This window comes from Rattus rattus, chromosome 5 (genome assembly GCF_011064425.1).
Source record: "Rattus rattus isolate New Zealand chromosome 5, Rrattus_CSIRO_v1, whole genome shotgun sequence".
NCBI classification, from domain to species: domain Eukaryota; kingdom Metazoa; phylum Chordata; class Mammalia; order Rodentia; family Muridae; genus Rattus; species Rattus rattus.
The window spans coordinates 69,652,790-69,668,604 of NC_046158.1; the positions used below are offsets into that span (position 1 = coordinate 69,652,790).

The window sequence follows — 15,815 nt, forward strand, 5'->3', positions numbered from 1 at the left end:
ATGTTCCTTTCATTTAGTTCACATTTACTATATGTGATTAGAAGGATAAATTGGTAAGCTAAAGTACCATGATATACAAACCATGAACTTTAATATTTTACTTTCTCTTTACCACACTTTCTTATGACTCGATGCTGTTTTTCTGTTACTACTACATTCTTAATAAATTTTTTATTTTCCAAATAAAATTATTCTCCTGTTCTTTGTTTACTAACCAGAAAAGGAACTGGAACAAAATATTCATGAAATATGGATGTTTATAGAATAAAGACTAGAAAATAGTGCTGCTTTTGGCAGATAGAATTTCAGTAAAGTATAGATATAAATTTATTATATTCATATTTGTTTTCTTTCAACAGTTTTATTTTTTAAAGTCTAATTATAAACAATGAACTGTACTCATTTTATTTATTGCAATTATATATATGTATATATATATATAATATTTTGAACCCATAAATATGCTATGTCAATTCATTCTACTGGTTTTTTTTGCACATAATGTTCTCAGTGCCATGTGAAAATCAGCTGTGGTTACTTAAATCAGGGGGCTAACAAATACTATTAAGTATTTACATAGTCCATAATTGGAAAGTCAAAGTGATTTTCTTTGAGGCATTTCCAAGACAAATATTTGTTGCATCATTCCATTTTATGCTTAATTAATTCCTTCGTGAAATGGTTTGATAGCTCACTTATTTTCTCATGGGAGTTTGGATGCTAGCATTTGGGTTTCTAGAAGCTCACATGAGATTAGCGTCCTAAATGCAAAGTATAAAATGTCCTGCTTTTCCTAGGAACCCAGCCTTTTTAAGGGAAGTGTACTTTCCTTGAAGAACACAAAAGGTGTGTCAAAAATGGAAAATGAGAAATGCTATAATGGATTTATATTTTTTATTTAATTGTTACATAGGTTTTCTGCTCAAAAATAAACTGTGGCTCACAAGAGTGAAGAAGGAAGTGAATGAGAGATAGGTAATCTGGTAAGTATTCTAATCACAATTCTCAGATATTGATACTGGATGAGACTGCAGTAGTTCAGTTCTCATAATTACCATCTAGAAAACTGGTGATTGATTTGAACATGATTCCAGTCAAGCATGTTTTTCATTCTCTTGGTGAGTCCAACAAAATCCTAGCTATAAATCTGAATACACTTAAAGTGTGGATATTTTTAAGACATTAATCCATATTTTAGATCCTGAAGCAATGTCCTGAACACTTCACAGTAAAGCATTAACTATTAACTATATAAATTAAACAGAGCCAGGCATGATGGATCACACCTTTAACCTAGTACTCAGGAGGCTGATGCAAGTGGATTTCTGTGAGTCAGATGTGAGTTCAGCCTGGGATTTTAGTGAGCTCTGGGCCAACCAAGTCTGCACATGAGACCCAGCCTCAAAACAACACCACCAATAAACACATAAAGGAACAAAAAAGGATAGATATAGTTAGTAATTGGTGTAAAATTAATTGTAAAACACAATTGATTTCTCCTTGTTTTATCTTAATGAGGTCATTACTTGTAAGAAAAAATATGTAATGAACCTGCAGGAGAGATCATAACATTCAGTGAAAATGGTGTGCCATTTGGTGTGTTAAACTCTGAATAAGATAATTATTTATTAGTACAGTTCTATCATTCTCAGATTATTGATGAGCCTCAGACATGGTAGATGATTGTCTTTCTGAACATTCCTTAGCTTCTGAGGAACAGAACTGATACCCATGAAATAATCATTCCTAGTCTTTATTTTATTTTTTATTTTGTATTATTAATAGTAGTTGAATAATTCTGAGGACATCCCTTGTTCCTCACCTGGAAACTACATCTTAAAGTGAAAAACAGTCCTTCAACTGCATTGTTGAAGATTTTTCTGGAAGTTAGATATTTTTATCTACTTTAGAAATTGATGAGACAAAATATAGGAGACTGACGAATTTGTTCACAGTTGTAGAACAACACACTGAGTAACACTTTGACAATGTTGATAGAGAGCCAAAGAATTAAAAGTAAACTGTCATCTATATTCAGAACGCACAGCAATGTGATGGTGAATGTGATGCATACATTTTAAAAAGACATAAATTTTAATTTAACATCAATATTGGGAATTTATTAATTTAATATGCTATAATTCTTACACTTTAAGAATGAGGTAGATTATAAATCACTTTTCTGTTAAATTTTAAATTTTTCTATGTTTTTATTCTATTTTTATTTTACCTGGTCTGCAGAAACCAAAATTTCAACAAATAATGAGCTTGGAGAACAACACTGTGAAGACTGAATTCCTTCTCCTGGGATTCAGTGATCACCCAGAACTACAGAGTCTTCTATTTGTTGTGTTTTTCTCCATCTACTCTGTTACTCTGATGGGGAATATTGGCATGATCTTATTAATCACAGTCAGTTCTAATTTACATATTCCCATGTACTTTTTCCTCTGTATTCTGTCCTTCATAGATGCATGCTACTCTTCTGTCATTGCCCCTAAATTACTTGTGAATCTGATTTCTGACAAGAAGGTAATTTCTTACAATGGCTGTGCTACACAGTTGTACTTTTTCTGCTCTCTTGTTGACACAGAATCTTTCCTTTTGTCTGCCATGTCTTATGACAGGTACATTGCAATCTGTAACCCCCTGCTCTATACTGTAATTATGTCCAAGAGAGTCTGTATTCAGCTAGCATTTGGTGCATTCTTAGGTGGAACTATGAGTTCAATAATCCATACTACTAATACATTCCAGTTGTCATTTTGTTCCAAAGAAATTAACCATTTCTTTTGTGATGTCTCTCCACTCTTCTCTCTGTCATGCTCTGATACCTATATACATGATATAATATTGGTAGTATTTGCAAGTTTGGTGGAAGCTCTCTCTCTTCTTACTGTTCTCCTCTCCTATATGTATATCATAGTGGCCATTTTTAAAATAGGTTCTGCAGAGGGAAGAAAGAAAGGGTTCTCTACTTGTGCTTCTCACCTGACAGTAATCACCATTTATCATGGCACCCTGATTTTCATTTATTTGCGTCCTAGTACAGGACATTCAATGGATATTGACAAAATGGCCTCTGTGTTCTATACATTGATTATACCCATGCTTAACCCCTTGATATACAGCCTCAGAAACAAAGATGTCAAATTTGCCTTTAGAAAAATTATTAGCAAAAAAATTGTTTTCTTAACTAAGTAAAGATGGGCTTCAAAACATTAGCAAATTTCTTTACTTCTCCCTAGTAAAATTAGGGAAAGTCGGTTGAATGTTTTATTTCCCCAACTGTATGTATAATGAAGTTCCATTAAGAAAGTCCACTGTCTATCATTGAAACTAGGCATCTTCCCTGTTATTTCTGAATATCCCTTTTTTAAATTTATTTTTGTATTCTATGTTTTATTTACCTACTGATCCACCTTCTGACTGTTACACATCCCATATCTGTCTGTATGAGGATGTCCCCACCCCACCCATCCCACCAAACCTTAAGCTTTCTGGGGTCTCCAGTCTCTTGAGGGTAATGTGCATCTTTTCTCACTAAGCACAGACCAGGGAGTCCTTTGTTGTATATGTGCTGGGGACCTAATCTCAGCTGGTATATTGGTGATCCAGTGTCTCAGAGATCTCGGGCATCCTGGTTAATTTAGACTACTGGTCCTCCTACAGTTTTGCCCTCCTCCTCAGCTTCATGTAACTTTTCCCTAATTGAACCAGAGGGGTCAGCAGCTTTTGTTCATTGTTTGGGTGCACACATCTACATCTTTTTGGGTGTTTTGAAGGGCAGTCATGTTATGGTCCTTTTTTGTGAGTGCCCCGTTGCCTCAGTAATGTTGTCAGGTCTTGGGGCCTCCCTTTGAGCTGGATAGCACGTTGAGCCTGTCACTGGATCTTCTTTTCCTAAGGCTTCTCTCCATTTCTATCCATGCATTTCTTTCAGACAGCAAGAATTATCTGAACTTTGACTGTTGGAGTCAACAACCCATTCCTTACTCGATGCCCAGTCTTTCTACTGGAGGTAGCCTCATCAAGTTCCCTCTCTCACTGCAGGGCATTTCATGTCGGGGTCCACCCCTTTGAATCCTGAGAGTCTCTCACCTCCCAGGTCTCTGCTACATTCTGGAGGGTCTTCCCAACCACCTTCCTCCTGAGATTGCCTGATTCTATTCTTTCTGCTGGCCCTCAGTGCTTCAGTCCTTTTTCCTAACCCAATACCATTTCATATTCATTTCTCCCTCCACCCTCATCCCCTTTCTCTGCTGTGTCTCTCCCTCCCTCCCTTTTGTGGTTGCTTTCTTCTCCCTTCCAAGTGGCCCTAAGGAGTCCTCACTTGGACCCTTCAGCTTGTCAACCTTTTTTAGTTCTGTGGACTGTATTTCGGGTATTCTATACTGTTTTTTGGCTAATATCCACTTATCATGGAGAACATACTGTACATAGCTTTTTGGACCTGATTTACTTCACTCAGGATAATATTTTTTAGGTCTATCCATTAGCCTGCAATATTCAGGATGTCCTTGTTCTTAGTACTTGAGCGGTATTGCACTGTGTAATGGAACCACCTTTTCTGTATCCTTTCTTCTGTGGTGAGACAACTGGGTTGTTTCCAGCTTCTGGCTATCACAAATAAGGCTGCTATGAACATAGTGGAACACGTGCTCCTGTGGCATGCGATGTTTAGTATATATCTTAAGTAAGATTGTCTTTTCACTTACATACCTTTCATGCTAAATTTCTCCAAAATTGCCAGTAGCAGATAAGTCTTCTGTTATCATTCCTATGAGAATATATTATAATGTAGTTTTATCAAATTTACTCACTCTGCCAGCTCTTCCCAGATCTATCATACATCACAGTACATTCATTTTTGTGTCTTTCTTATTTTTCAGTCAAAGTATGTGATCATAAGAGCAGCAGAATGGTTGTAGCATCCTAATAATTATTTTAGTGTAAAGAAAGTTGATTTATATATTTCCTCCTTCCCTTTTAAAATACAAATAATATAAACTCATTGTAGTTTTTGTTGAGATAGAACAAACTTAATTCTTCAAAAATTATCCTTTTCTTCTAAACACATATGTATTTACAAAAGACAATTTGTGTTTTAAATTTTAACTCAAGGATGGATGTAAGAAATTATATTTACTTTTTTTGGTTATGTATGTTGTCTATTCTTTCTATCTTGCTACATATGTGTTGCATTGTCTCACTTCCATAGTTATCCATTCCTGTTCACTGAATAATTCCATGACATTGATGACAGTATCTGCCTTAGTGTACATCCTGAGTGTTTTTTTAAAATAAATATCAGTTTGTTATTGGTTTCTTTTAGTTTCATTTGTATAACTTTTATATTTGAAAGTGTAAATTTTCCTTTTGTAGTGTTTTGAATTAATTCCTATGAATGGGCCTATTGATACAAGCTATACTTAGGAAGATATTACCCAACATGTTTTTTAAATACTAATGTAATAATTGTATGAATATTCATACATGTTTTATAGCTTCAATTTTTGTTAAAATACATGTTTTTCATGATCAGGGGGGATTTAAATCACTTGATCTCTAATTATGGTGGTAAAATTATTAGGGGTATTTGTCATAATGATGGTACAGACAGAAACTGTAATCAAAGAGTTGGAGATGATGGCTTATTTGGCTGTTTTTAAGGACAAACACTGTTTTTCAGGAATAGCAGAAAAGAAATAAGCCAAATACAAGGATAAATAAAGAAGATAAATTAGATGGAAAAAGTATGATACTAAAAATATTTAGCAAGCTTTGAATCTATACCGGGTTTTTATTCCCTGAAGTAGGTAATTATTTTATAAGGAATAATTTCCCCCAGCAGCCTATAATACAATAGAGACCTGGAAAAGGGGCTTTAAGAAAATAAAGAGAGGATGGCACCTTGATATTGAATGCAGTAAATATTTCATCTTGAATAGCCAAGAGTAAATATTATTTGAACTACCTGATAGATCATGAATCTTTGTAGGTCAATATGGCATTTCAACATGCCCACTAGGCAAGAACTATATAGGCTAATATAAAATATAGTGCTTTAGTCTTCATAGTCAAATGTGGTTTGGGATGTAGAGTATGGGATTTATACATCATTGTAGTTAAAGCCTCAGCAGGGATAATAGGGAGATTGCCTGGATCACCGTTTGAAAACTTATGCACAGCTTTATCCAATACTGGTAGTAAAAGGAAATCTAACATCATAGTTAGATGCTGTACAGATTTGCATTTTGGAGCCTGAAGCTAGCAGTCATAAGTATATTATGACCAAATAGACAGATGGATTTTAAGAGAACAGGGTTTGTGACAAATCTGTGGTTCATGACATGATGATGTGAATATTACCATCAGTTCTTTTAAACACTAAGGACTTCATCCTTTATATGTAGTCTGATAAAATAGTAAACACTCTCTTGCATAATATTACATATAATATTTTATAATGTTTTAATTAACTCTCTAAGAGTTGATATCTATAAGAATTATCTATAGCCACAAGCCATTATGTAAATAAGATACAAATTTGAACCCATATCTGCCTCAAGGAGCTATTTCTTTTTCCTTATGTAATACGTTTTTGAAATACAAATGAAATTAACAGTACAAATACTGAAAGCCTGAAAATATGTATAGACTATTGATTTATTCATGGAAGAATCTCTGGATACTTAAAGGTTCAGAACTTGAATTAATCCTATACCTGATAACAGATTCTTAGAAATTATTTAGAAATTATAGGCATATGGCACAACATGTGGAATTTCACACTTGCAGGGTGGTTCACAAGCAAATAAGATTTTTTTATTCTAGAAGAGTTAATTGTTTTTAGTTTGAGAGTGAAGCTCACTGTTATGCCACTAGTTTATCATGACCAAGGTCATGACTTCAACATTTAACAGGCAAAATATTCTAACCCTAACCAGATTACCAGTACTAGATTTATATCTAATTAGGAAGAGAAAATGCTACAGAAAGTGAAACATATATTTTAATGGTATAAAATATAAACATGATACATCTCTATATATTTACAAAGCAAACATGAAAAACAAATGGTCTTCCTAAAATGCATTACGGAACAAAGTCTTGGAAAAGAGGCCAGTATTAATTACCACACTGTATAGATACAAAGTGGTGTGAAAAGTTATTTTTTTATAAATCTGCTGTTGATTTATGTTTTAACAAGTATTCTGACATGTATGTTAAATCCAGCTGGTTACTTTTAAAATGTCCAGTGCCTGTATGTGAATGACATGTCCAAAAACGAATGTTCAAGGAACATAAGAGTTTATGTAACATAATACTCAAAGGAAGCTTCATGTCTCTTCTGAAACCATGATGGTGGCTGTTATGTTGTTGCTGTTGTGGAACTCTTTGTTATCTTCTAAGAGTTAGCATGCTCATGACATAACTTCTATGATTGTATGTATTTCACAACTGGTTGCTATGACATTTTTTATGCCATCTACTATATTTTGGCAGATGGAGTACATTCCAATACATTCCTCTGAGAAATAATGAGGCAAAGTAATTACCTAGAGCTTCAACCCTCATTAACCAAATAAAGCTGGCTAGTTGTGTGATGCATGTGAAGATTGTTTGTAGTCATCCTGGTCCACATCTCATTTTATTTAATTCATTTTCTCTCTCATACTTTTATTTTATGGGATACATTCTTTCACAGGCTACCATTTACTCCGACAGAATCTAAACTTTTCTAAGAAACAATCTTGCCTTGCTAAATGGTTCACTTCCATATTCCTATTAAGCCTAGAAAATGAGAAAAATGCATAGTGAAAAACTGATTAGTTCAGGTAATTTCTGAAAGACATTTGCATTTGAGTGGGGAATATTGTTCTTTAAACCTATGATGAATACAATTAAGTTAAATATTAAGACATCAGAAACAAAGAAGCAAGGTAAAGACAACATAAACTGTATTTATAAAATTGGACTTTCAAAAGGCAGTTATACTTCTATACATATTAATCAGAGATGGAAATGAAGTTCTTATTTCAGAAAAACATTTCTCACTAAATCGAAGTTATTGTCAAGGGAGTTGAATGGATACTGCTGTTGCCAAAAAAACTCCATCTGTACTTTCTAGACATGAATACTGTGTTTGAAAACTGGGAACAATTCTGATTTATAGGAAAACCAGTATATTTCAATAGCATGTATATAGTATGGGGGTTACACTACCTGAAATATTTTCATTTTTAATCACATAACAATGTTACTCTATCTTGGTCAAATTCCTCCACATACACATCTCTACGCCAGGCTTCCAAGTAATATAGATATATATTCGTTTCCTTCCTCTGAGCCTGTGTACTGGAGGCCTTCCATGTAGATCTCTGGTCGGGCCAGGTAGGAAGGTTCAAGTAAAGAGAAAAGGATGTTAGCAAGGAAAGTGAATTGACTCTATCACTTCAGCTGCTGCCTCCACTGCTGCTGTCTCTGCTGTTCCTCCCAGAAGTAACACTGGCCATGCTGCACTGAACCTTCTTGACTGACCTGAGGGAGGCTGACTAGCCAGTAAGGGGGTGCAGGGGAGTTTCTGCTGTTGTTTCCGGACAACACATCCCTTCCCTGGTGGTGGTGTTATAGCTCTTATGACAGGAGCTATCAGACAATGAAGTGATTCTCATACACCTTTATTCTTTTGGACACAATCTTTATGTACAGCTGTGGGGTGGTTTGGCATCTGACAGTCGGTGGTGTCTGTTGACTTGGTCTGAAAGGTTAGAGAGGCCTCATTTATATATGGAAGGGCTTGGTTTGTTGCCCCTACATAACTAATGACCACAAACCTCTCTAAAGAGGGGCTGTGGGGGAGAGTTGCACCTATAAGACAGGAGCCTGGTGTCAGGTTGTTTTGGGGGGTGAGGTTTTTTTTTTTTTTTTTTTTGCTTTTTGTTTTTATCTTGTTTTGTTTGTCATTGCTCATTATGCTATAATTTATGTTTGCATGAGTTGTTCACTAACATTAATAAAGAAGTCTTCATTGCTGAAAGAAAGATACATTAGTTAAACATAAATAAATTATTAATAAATAATAGAGAAGAAAGGAAGAAACAAAGAAACTAACATACATGGCTCGCATCTTTCTATTATCATCATTGACATATGAACTATGTGGATGACATTTTATTTTCACTCTGAGACTACTGGGACTTAAGTATGATAAACTTCTGCCTTTGATTGACTCTTTTATTCATTAATGGTTACATAAAATGCTTGGTGATCTTTTTCCTATTAGATAGTAAAGCAACCTCAACAAAAGGTTAAATTACAAGTTTTTTACATGTACTATATGGCTTAATTAGATTAATATCATTGATATCCTTACTACAAGTCAAATTAAGGCTAAAAAACAACATAGTTGTTTTGAATGAACATAGAAATGTCCATATTTTCAAAATTATAAAAACTGTAATTTTTGAGACTCACAATAATAGTACATAGAAAATATAGTATATAAAACTACATTAAATTCAACTTTTATATTAAGATATTGAAGTAGACATGTATTATTTGTAGCTAAACATATGACAACTCTTTTTCATTCTTTTATTTAGTTACTCCAGTAAAAAGGACAGCTACTTGTTTTAAGGTATTGACAGATAATTATATTTTACCATTATTAACACAGTCATCAGTGCTACAATATTCAAATGGTCTTTGTCACTGGACATTGGTAAAGACAACATCATGTAATTTATAGATACTTAAAACTAGAGAATTGATGAAGATTGCATTTGAAGTTCCAGATTTAAATAAGAATTTTGATGTATACACAAATCTAGTCATTTTTCCACACTCTATTTCAATCATAAATATTTTCAAATAACTCCACACAATGCAATTTCAATTCCACACATTCATAGAGTTAATGCTTACACTCAGATCAGTTTGTAGTAATTTTGCTCATCATCTTACATGACATTGATTTCTTACTACTAGGTCATATCCTCTTGACCTAAAAATATAAATTCATATAATGCTCAAAATTGTCCTTAATTACTGTAAGAGAAAGAGATAATGAAATGTACATAAATTTGCATATTTATTTATAGGCAGTTCAGTGCTATCCTAGTGTGCTTATGTTATGACATATTCTATATGAACCCATATTTTATGTTGGAGTATCTTTTGGCATGAGGTAAAATCTCAGGGATATTTTGATTTGTATTTCCTTGATGACTAAAGATGTTGAATATTTCTTTAGGTGCTTCTCAGCCATTCAATATTCCTCAGCTGTGAATTCTTTGTTTAGCTCTGTACCCAATTTTAATAGGGTTTTTTTTGGCTCTCTCAAGTCTAACTTCTTGAGTCCTCCCAGTCTTTTTAAAGAGGGTCTATTTAAAAACCATGACACAAAACCAAAAATAGCAAAAACTCCAGGAACAAACTAGGAGACTTCCCAGGGGCTTAGTCACTCTTTTTCCAACCTTCTTAAAGCACATTGCTACCTCCCTGTAACCTGACCTTTCATGTACCACATTCAAAGCAGAATTACCCACTATGCCTAAGCTTAATTAGAAAACTGACAGTTAAAGACAGCTAAATAAAAAGAACCACTTTTCTATGGTGAATTGGGCACCAGTAGGTATGCTGTTGACAAAAATCAATCAAACTAACTCAGTTAATAACTGTGTTTTCTGCATTCTGAAATGGGTGTGTACAATACATGAGATGTACATATTTTGGCAGATTTGGGGATGGACATGATCGAATATTTGTAGCTCATTCTTACTTGGATTTTTCTCCTGCTGGCTCATTTGTTATTGGTTTTGCCCTTGAAACAGTGATTTTAATTAGATAATTATATAATTTGAATTAATTTTTAAATTTCTTTTTAGCAAGAGTTCTTCACATCCACCCCTATCTGTTATAGACCATTGGAGGTACATGAAAAGATATTTCATATCCCATTCTCATCAATAGTTTCACTATTGATAGTCAAAAATACAAATCTCACTTTTGAATTTACTATCATTCTGTTAATGGATTTTTACTACACAGACAATTATTATTACAATCCATTATTTAATTTAAAACTTTCAAATTGTATTTGGCTAATTGATTCTACTGTTTATACTCACTGATTCTGAATTTCCTCTTCTCATACCTCAATGGAATCTTAATGTTAATTTAAGCACAGAAAGTATAAATATTGTGTTTTTATTTTTATAGGAATGATCACCATGTAGGCACATTTAGTAGGAAAGAAAGATTTGTTATTCATACGTTAATTTGGCATTTTTAATATCAAAGAAGGTTGAAGACATTTTGCCTTTAAATCAACTATAGTGTATATTCATTTTTATAGAAATTTTAATCTATACATACACTATTTTACATTACAGTTTTTATATCCTTTAAATTATCACTAGCTGTTGAGTGTCACCCTCTCCAAGATTCATCTGTAATCTCTAATAACTTAGCATACACATCAATCATTTACCCAAGCAAATTTAGTTCTGTTTCAAAAGAAAGTATTGATGAAATATAGAATAATTTTTGATTAAAAAAATTCTTCACTATTTTTTATTGAGATTTATTTTGCGGATCATTACTTTCAAGGAAATTCCTAAATATTGTTGAGATTAAATTATCTGTGCTTAAATTTTCCAAGTTTTGAGACCTAACTCTTTTCCAATATTTCGTGAATCCTAGCCTATAATTATTTATTCATTAATGAATTTAATCAAATTATATTACCTATTTCTTTCTTGTCTTTTCTGTTTTAACTTTAATTTTTCATATTATAATCTCTCTTACATTTCTTGTCTTTACTTACTAAAGCTGCAACTGGCATTTTGCAAAAGGGCTCAGTTGTTAAGAGAGTTGTTAATGTATTGTAAAATTTGTGTCACAGTTTCAGAACTGACACAGTAGCTCACAGTGGCACTCTCTGTCAGCTTCCACTGGTACCAAGAATGAACATGGTAGATATCTAAGCAAAAATTCATACACATAAAGTATAATAATAAATATTTTTAAACTGCAATAGTAAAGAAAATACAAATACTTAAACATTTTTCCTATTTCTTTTATTCTTTGATAGTAACCAAAATTTTATTCAATCATCTTTTTATTAAATTCCTCTTACCTTGGTGTTGTTAGCCATTATAGTTTTAGAAATGTTTCTTTAGTTTGTTACTTTAGCTCTCAGAATAATTCCTAGGATTATGATTTTTGAATGCATGTCAGATGATATGAATTTAACATTGCTGGTCCTTCAAATATGCTCATATGGATAATAAATCTTGTCATACTTCTGGGATGCATAAAATTGTGTGATTCCTTACCACCATAGCTAAGTTATTTTTTCATAACCATGAAAAAAGACTGTGAACCAGACATCTTATAAAAGAAGGCATTTATTGGGGGCACACAGTTTTAGAAGGTAAGAGTTCATGATCATCATGGTGGGAAACATGGCAGCAGAAAGATAGGCACAGTGGTGCTACAGAAGCAGCTGAGGCATGATCAATAGGCAGGGCACAGGAGAAAGTGAGAGAGAGAGAGAGAGAGAGAGACAGAGAGAGAGAGACAGAGAGAGACAGAGAGAGAGACAGAGAGAGACAGAGAGAGAGAGAGACAGACACACACACACACACACACACACACACACACAGAACTGGAGATGGTATAGGCTTTTGAACCCTCAAGCCTACTCTGATAGACATATTTCCTCTAGCAAGGACTTAGTTCCTAATCTTCCCAAACATTTCTAATAATTGGGAGCCAAGGATTCAAACACATTTTCAAACACACTACTAGGGTCATTTGTATTCCAGCCTCCACAGTTGTGTTATTAAAATTTTTTTTGCGACGATTTTTACAGAAAAGAAATGTAACACATATGAGCTTTTATTCCATCTTTCTGATGAGAAACATCTCTTTAAATGGCTATTATAATTTCATAAAACCTAAGTATATCTTATATCAATGTTTATATGCAAATGATATTTTCTCTGTGTTTAGTGATTTTTATTATTAATCTATTAATGTTCTTTTCATGGAATTTAAAGACTAAACTTTAACACTTAAACTTCAGTACTTAGTCTTTGGGAAATAAATAAAATATGTAATATTTTCCTTATTTGATTATTTCTTCTAAAGTGGTGATATTTTAAAATAGATACTTCATAATTTATGTTAACTTATAGTATTTTATCATCATTCAAATTTATTTTAATTCGTGAAATTTCACTACCAGATATTTAGGTTAATTCAGTCAGATGTATAAACAATGAAACATAAATAACAAAATATGATCTTCAATATTTCTGGGTTATCATTTTTTATATGAATTGCTATAAACCATGCTTCTAAATATTTTGATAACAAGTTATTCTAGGAATGAAACACTTCTCCCAATAATATCCAAGTACTACCTTAGAAATAAAGTAATTTAAACATTTTTTGTTTTGAAACACAGAAGTAATGTGTGTAGTCTCTATCACTGAGACTCTAATAATTGCTTTATGCAAAAGGAAGAAGATATTCAAATTGTAGAGCTAACCTTTAAATTTAAATCATGTCAGCTAGTCCTTTATCATTTTCTTAGATATTGGTGTCATTTTCTTTCAAAGATATGCTGTTATTGTTTTGATGCAGTCCACTAAAATAAGGTGGCTATAGAGATCAGTTACATTATACAAACCATTTGTTGAACATAAAGAATGAAATAAATATATGATGCAAGATACTCCATTGTGCTTTAATAATGCAATTTAATGGCAAACTTATATTACCAATGACAGAATTTCACTGAAGTTTTCAGTCAGAAGTATTCTGTCATGATTATAAAACAACCAAAGAAATTTTCTGCATTTCTTGGTTAGTTATTACCATCTATAATAAAAACTTCTTTCAAAAGTAATTAAAATCTGAAATATATCCTGACATGTTTTCTAATATAATAATAATAATAATAATAATAATAATATTGACTTGAAATGAATATTATGAACCAAAATATTTTCTATTTCCTCCAAATATTAAGCATCTTTGCCCTCCATTACTGACTTGAATTAATCAATCTATGCATCATAACAATCAATACAATTCAAACAAATATGTATCAAAGTAGATAGAAACAGCCATTGTTCTAATTTTATATTTGTACTGAACATGCTTTAAGATGCTTCAGTGAAATGGGAATTTCAATGAAGTGCTCACTACTTTCTGTAAAACCTCTTTCACATCCTTGTTTCTCAGACTGTAGATAAGAGGGTTAAGCAAGGGGTTGACAACTGCGTAAAAGACAGAGGCCACTTTGACTGCATTCCTAGAATTTTGGGGGTTAGGTACACAGTACAGAGAAAGTATGGTTCCATGAAAAATGGTGATGGCAGTCAGGTGGGAGGCACAGGTAGAGAAGGCTTTGCAACGTCCACTAGCAGATTTGATTTTTAACACAGTCACAAAAATGAACACATAAGAAGTGAGAATGATCAGTAGGGTACTCACTTCATTAAAGGTTGCAAAACAAAAGAGTAGCAGGCTGGGGATGTGTATATCAGAACTAGAGACAGCAATGAGGGCAGTATATTCACAGAAGAAGTGGTTGATCACATTAAATCTTGAGAACTTTAGCTGCAGAGCATAGCAGAGGAGAATCAAGGTGGCCAATGTGCTCCAGATATATGATCCTGTCACAAGCAGGATGCACAGCCTCTGTGACATGGCCACAGTATACAGCAAGGGATTACAGATGGCCACAAAACGGTCATAGGCCATAACTGCTAACAAGTAGGACTCAGCCACCACAGCCACACAGGACAGGAAGTACTGCAACATGCAGCTGAAATAGAGTATAGTTTTATCAGCCAGGATCAAGTTCTCAAGCAGCTTGGGCATGATAATTGTTGGATAACAGACATCAACAAAGGAAAGGTGGCTAAGGAAAAAGTACATGGGAGTGTGGAACTTGGGGTCGATATTGATGAGCACTATCATCCCAAGGTTCCCTACTACAGTGATGATGTACATGAAGAGAAAGACTAGGAAGAGGGGGATCTGAAGCTCAGGGTAGTCTGTGAAACCCACCAGGACAAAGATAATCTCCACACTCACATTTCTTTCCATTGGCACCATAATGCCTTTTAGCAGACAGCTGAGACTGTAGAATCTTCTGTTAAATACATAATCATGTAAGAAATGTCAAATATCCTTATAGAGCAATATAAAATGCCATTTTAATCAGTTATTTGCACAAATTAATCTATTGAATTTTGTTTTTTTGTTCGTTCACTTGTTTGTTTTCTCTCCAAGAAATAAAAGATTAGAGAAATCTAAAATAAAAGATGTAAACAGTGCCATTTGGCCATATTTTGTTTTTTTATATCACTGAGGCATAAGCATACTCTGAAAAAATGTTTAATGCTTTCTTTGATACAGATTGCCAATGAATAAGACATTGACTATATATACTTACTTTGCTCCTGAATATTATTGTTTCTCAATTAACATAGAAAGAAAATCAAAGTGTATCTTAATTACAAGGTCAGGAAAACATTTTCACAGTAAAAATGAAATCTGAATAAACTCACTTGTTTAAGAGAGGGTCAGAATACTTCTGGTGCTCTGTGAATTGAGAACAGCATTAAGAGAAAAGATTTTATGTTTACCTGATATCTCTGGGGACCGACTCTAAAGAAAATTCAAGGCAATATTCCATATAGGCTCAGAGCAGGTAATTACTATGAATACCAAATCTCGTCTTGAAGAATCCTTAATAATGAGACTTATCTTGAAAGGACAAAGAAGCC

General features: G+C 33.4%; 2 protein-coding genes across 2 annotated transcripts; one reads left to right on the plus strand and one right to left on the minus strand.

The window, feature by feature from the left end:
- Window positions 1–2,241: 2,241 nt before the first annotated feature.
- LOC116900384 (olfactory receptor 5I1-like) lies at window positions 2,242–3,204 on the plus strand. Its single transcript, XM_032902131.1, has one exon. It carries the CDS (start codon window positions 2,263–2,265, stop codon window positions 3,202–3,204), a length of 942 nt encoding a protein of 313 aa, XP_032758022.1. The 5' UTR covers window positions 2,242–2,262.
- A 10,986-nt stretch (window positions 3,205–14,190) lies between these two features.
- On the minus strand, window positions 14,191–15,141 carry LOC116900385 (olfactory receptor 5D14-like). Its single transcript, XM_032902132.1, has one exon. The coding sequence runs from the start codon at window positions 15,139–15,141 to the stop codon at window positions 14,191–14,193; it is 951 nt and encodes a 316-aa protein (XP_032758023.1).
- Between the last annotated feature and the right edge of the window lie 674 nt (window positions 15,142–15,815).

What these genes read in the sequence shown, in the direction of transcription:
- LOC116900384 (XM_032902131.1), top strand. Translation starts at nt 2,263, where the DNA reads ATGAGCTTGGAGAACAACACTGTGAAGACTGAATTCCTTCTCCTGGGA.
- LOC116900385 (XM_032902132.1), bottom strand. Translation starts at nt 15,141, where the DNA reads ATGGTGCCAATGGAAAGAAATGTGAGTGTGGAGATTATCTTTGTCCTG.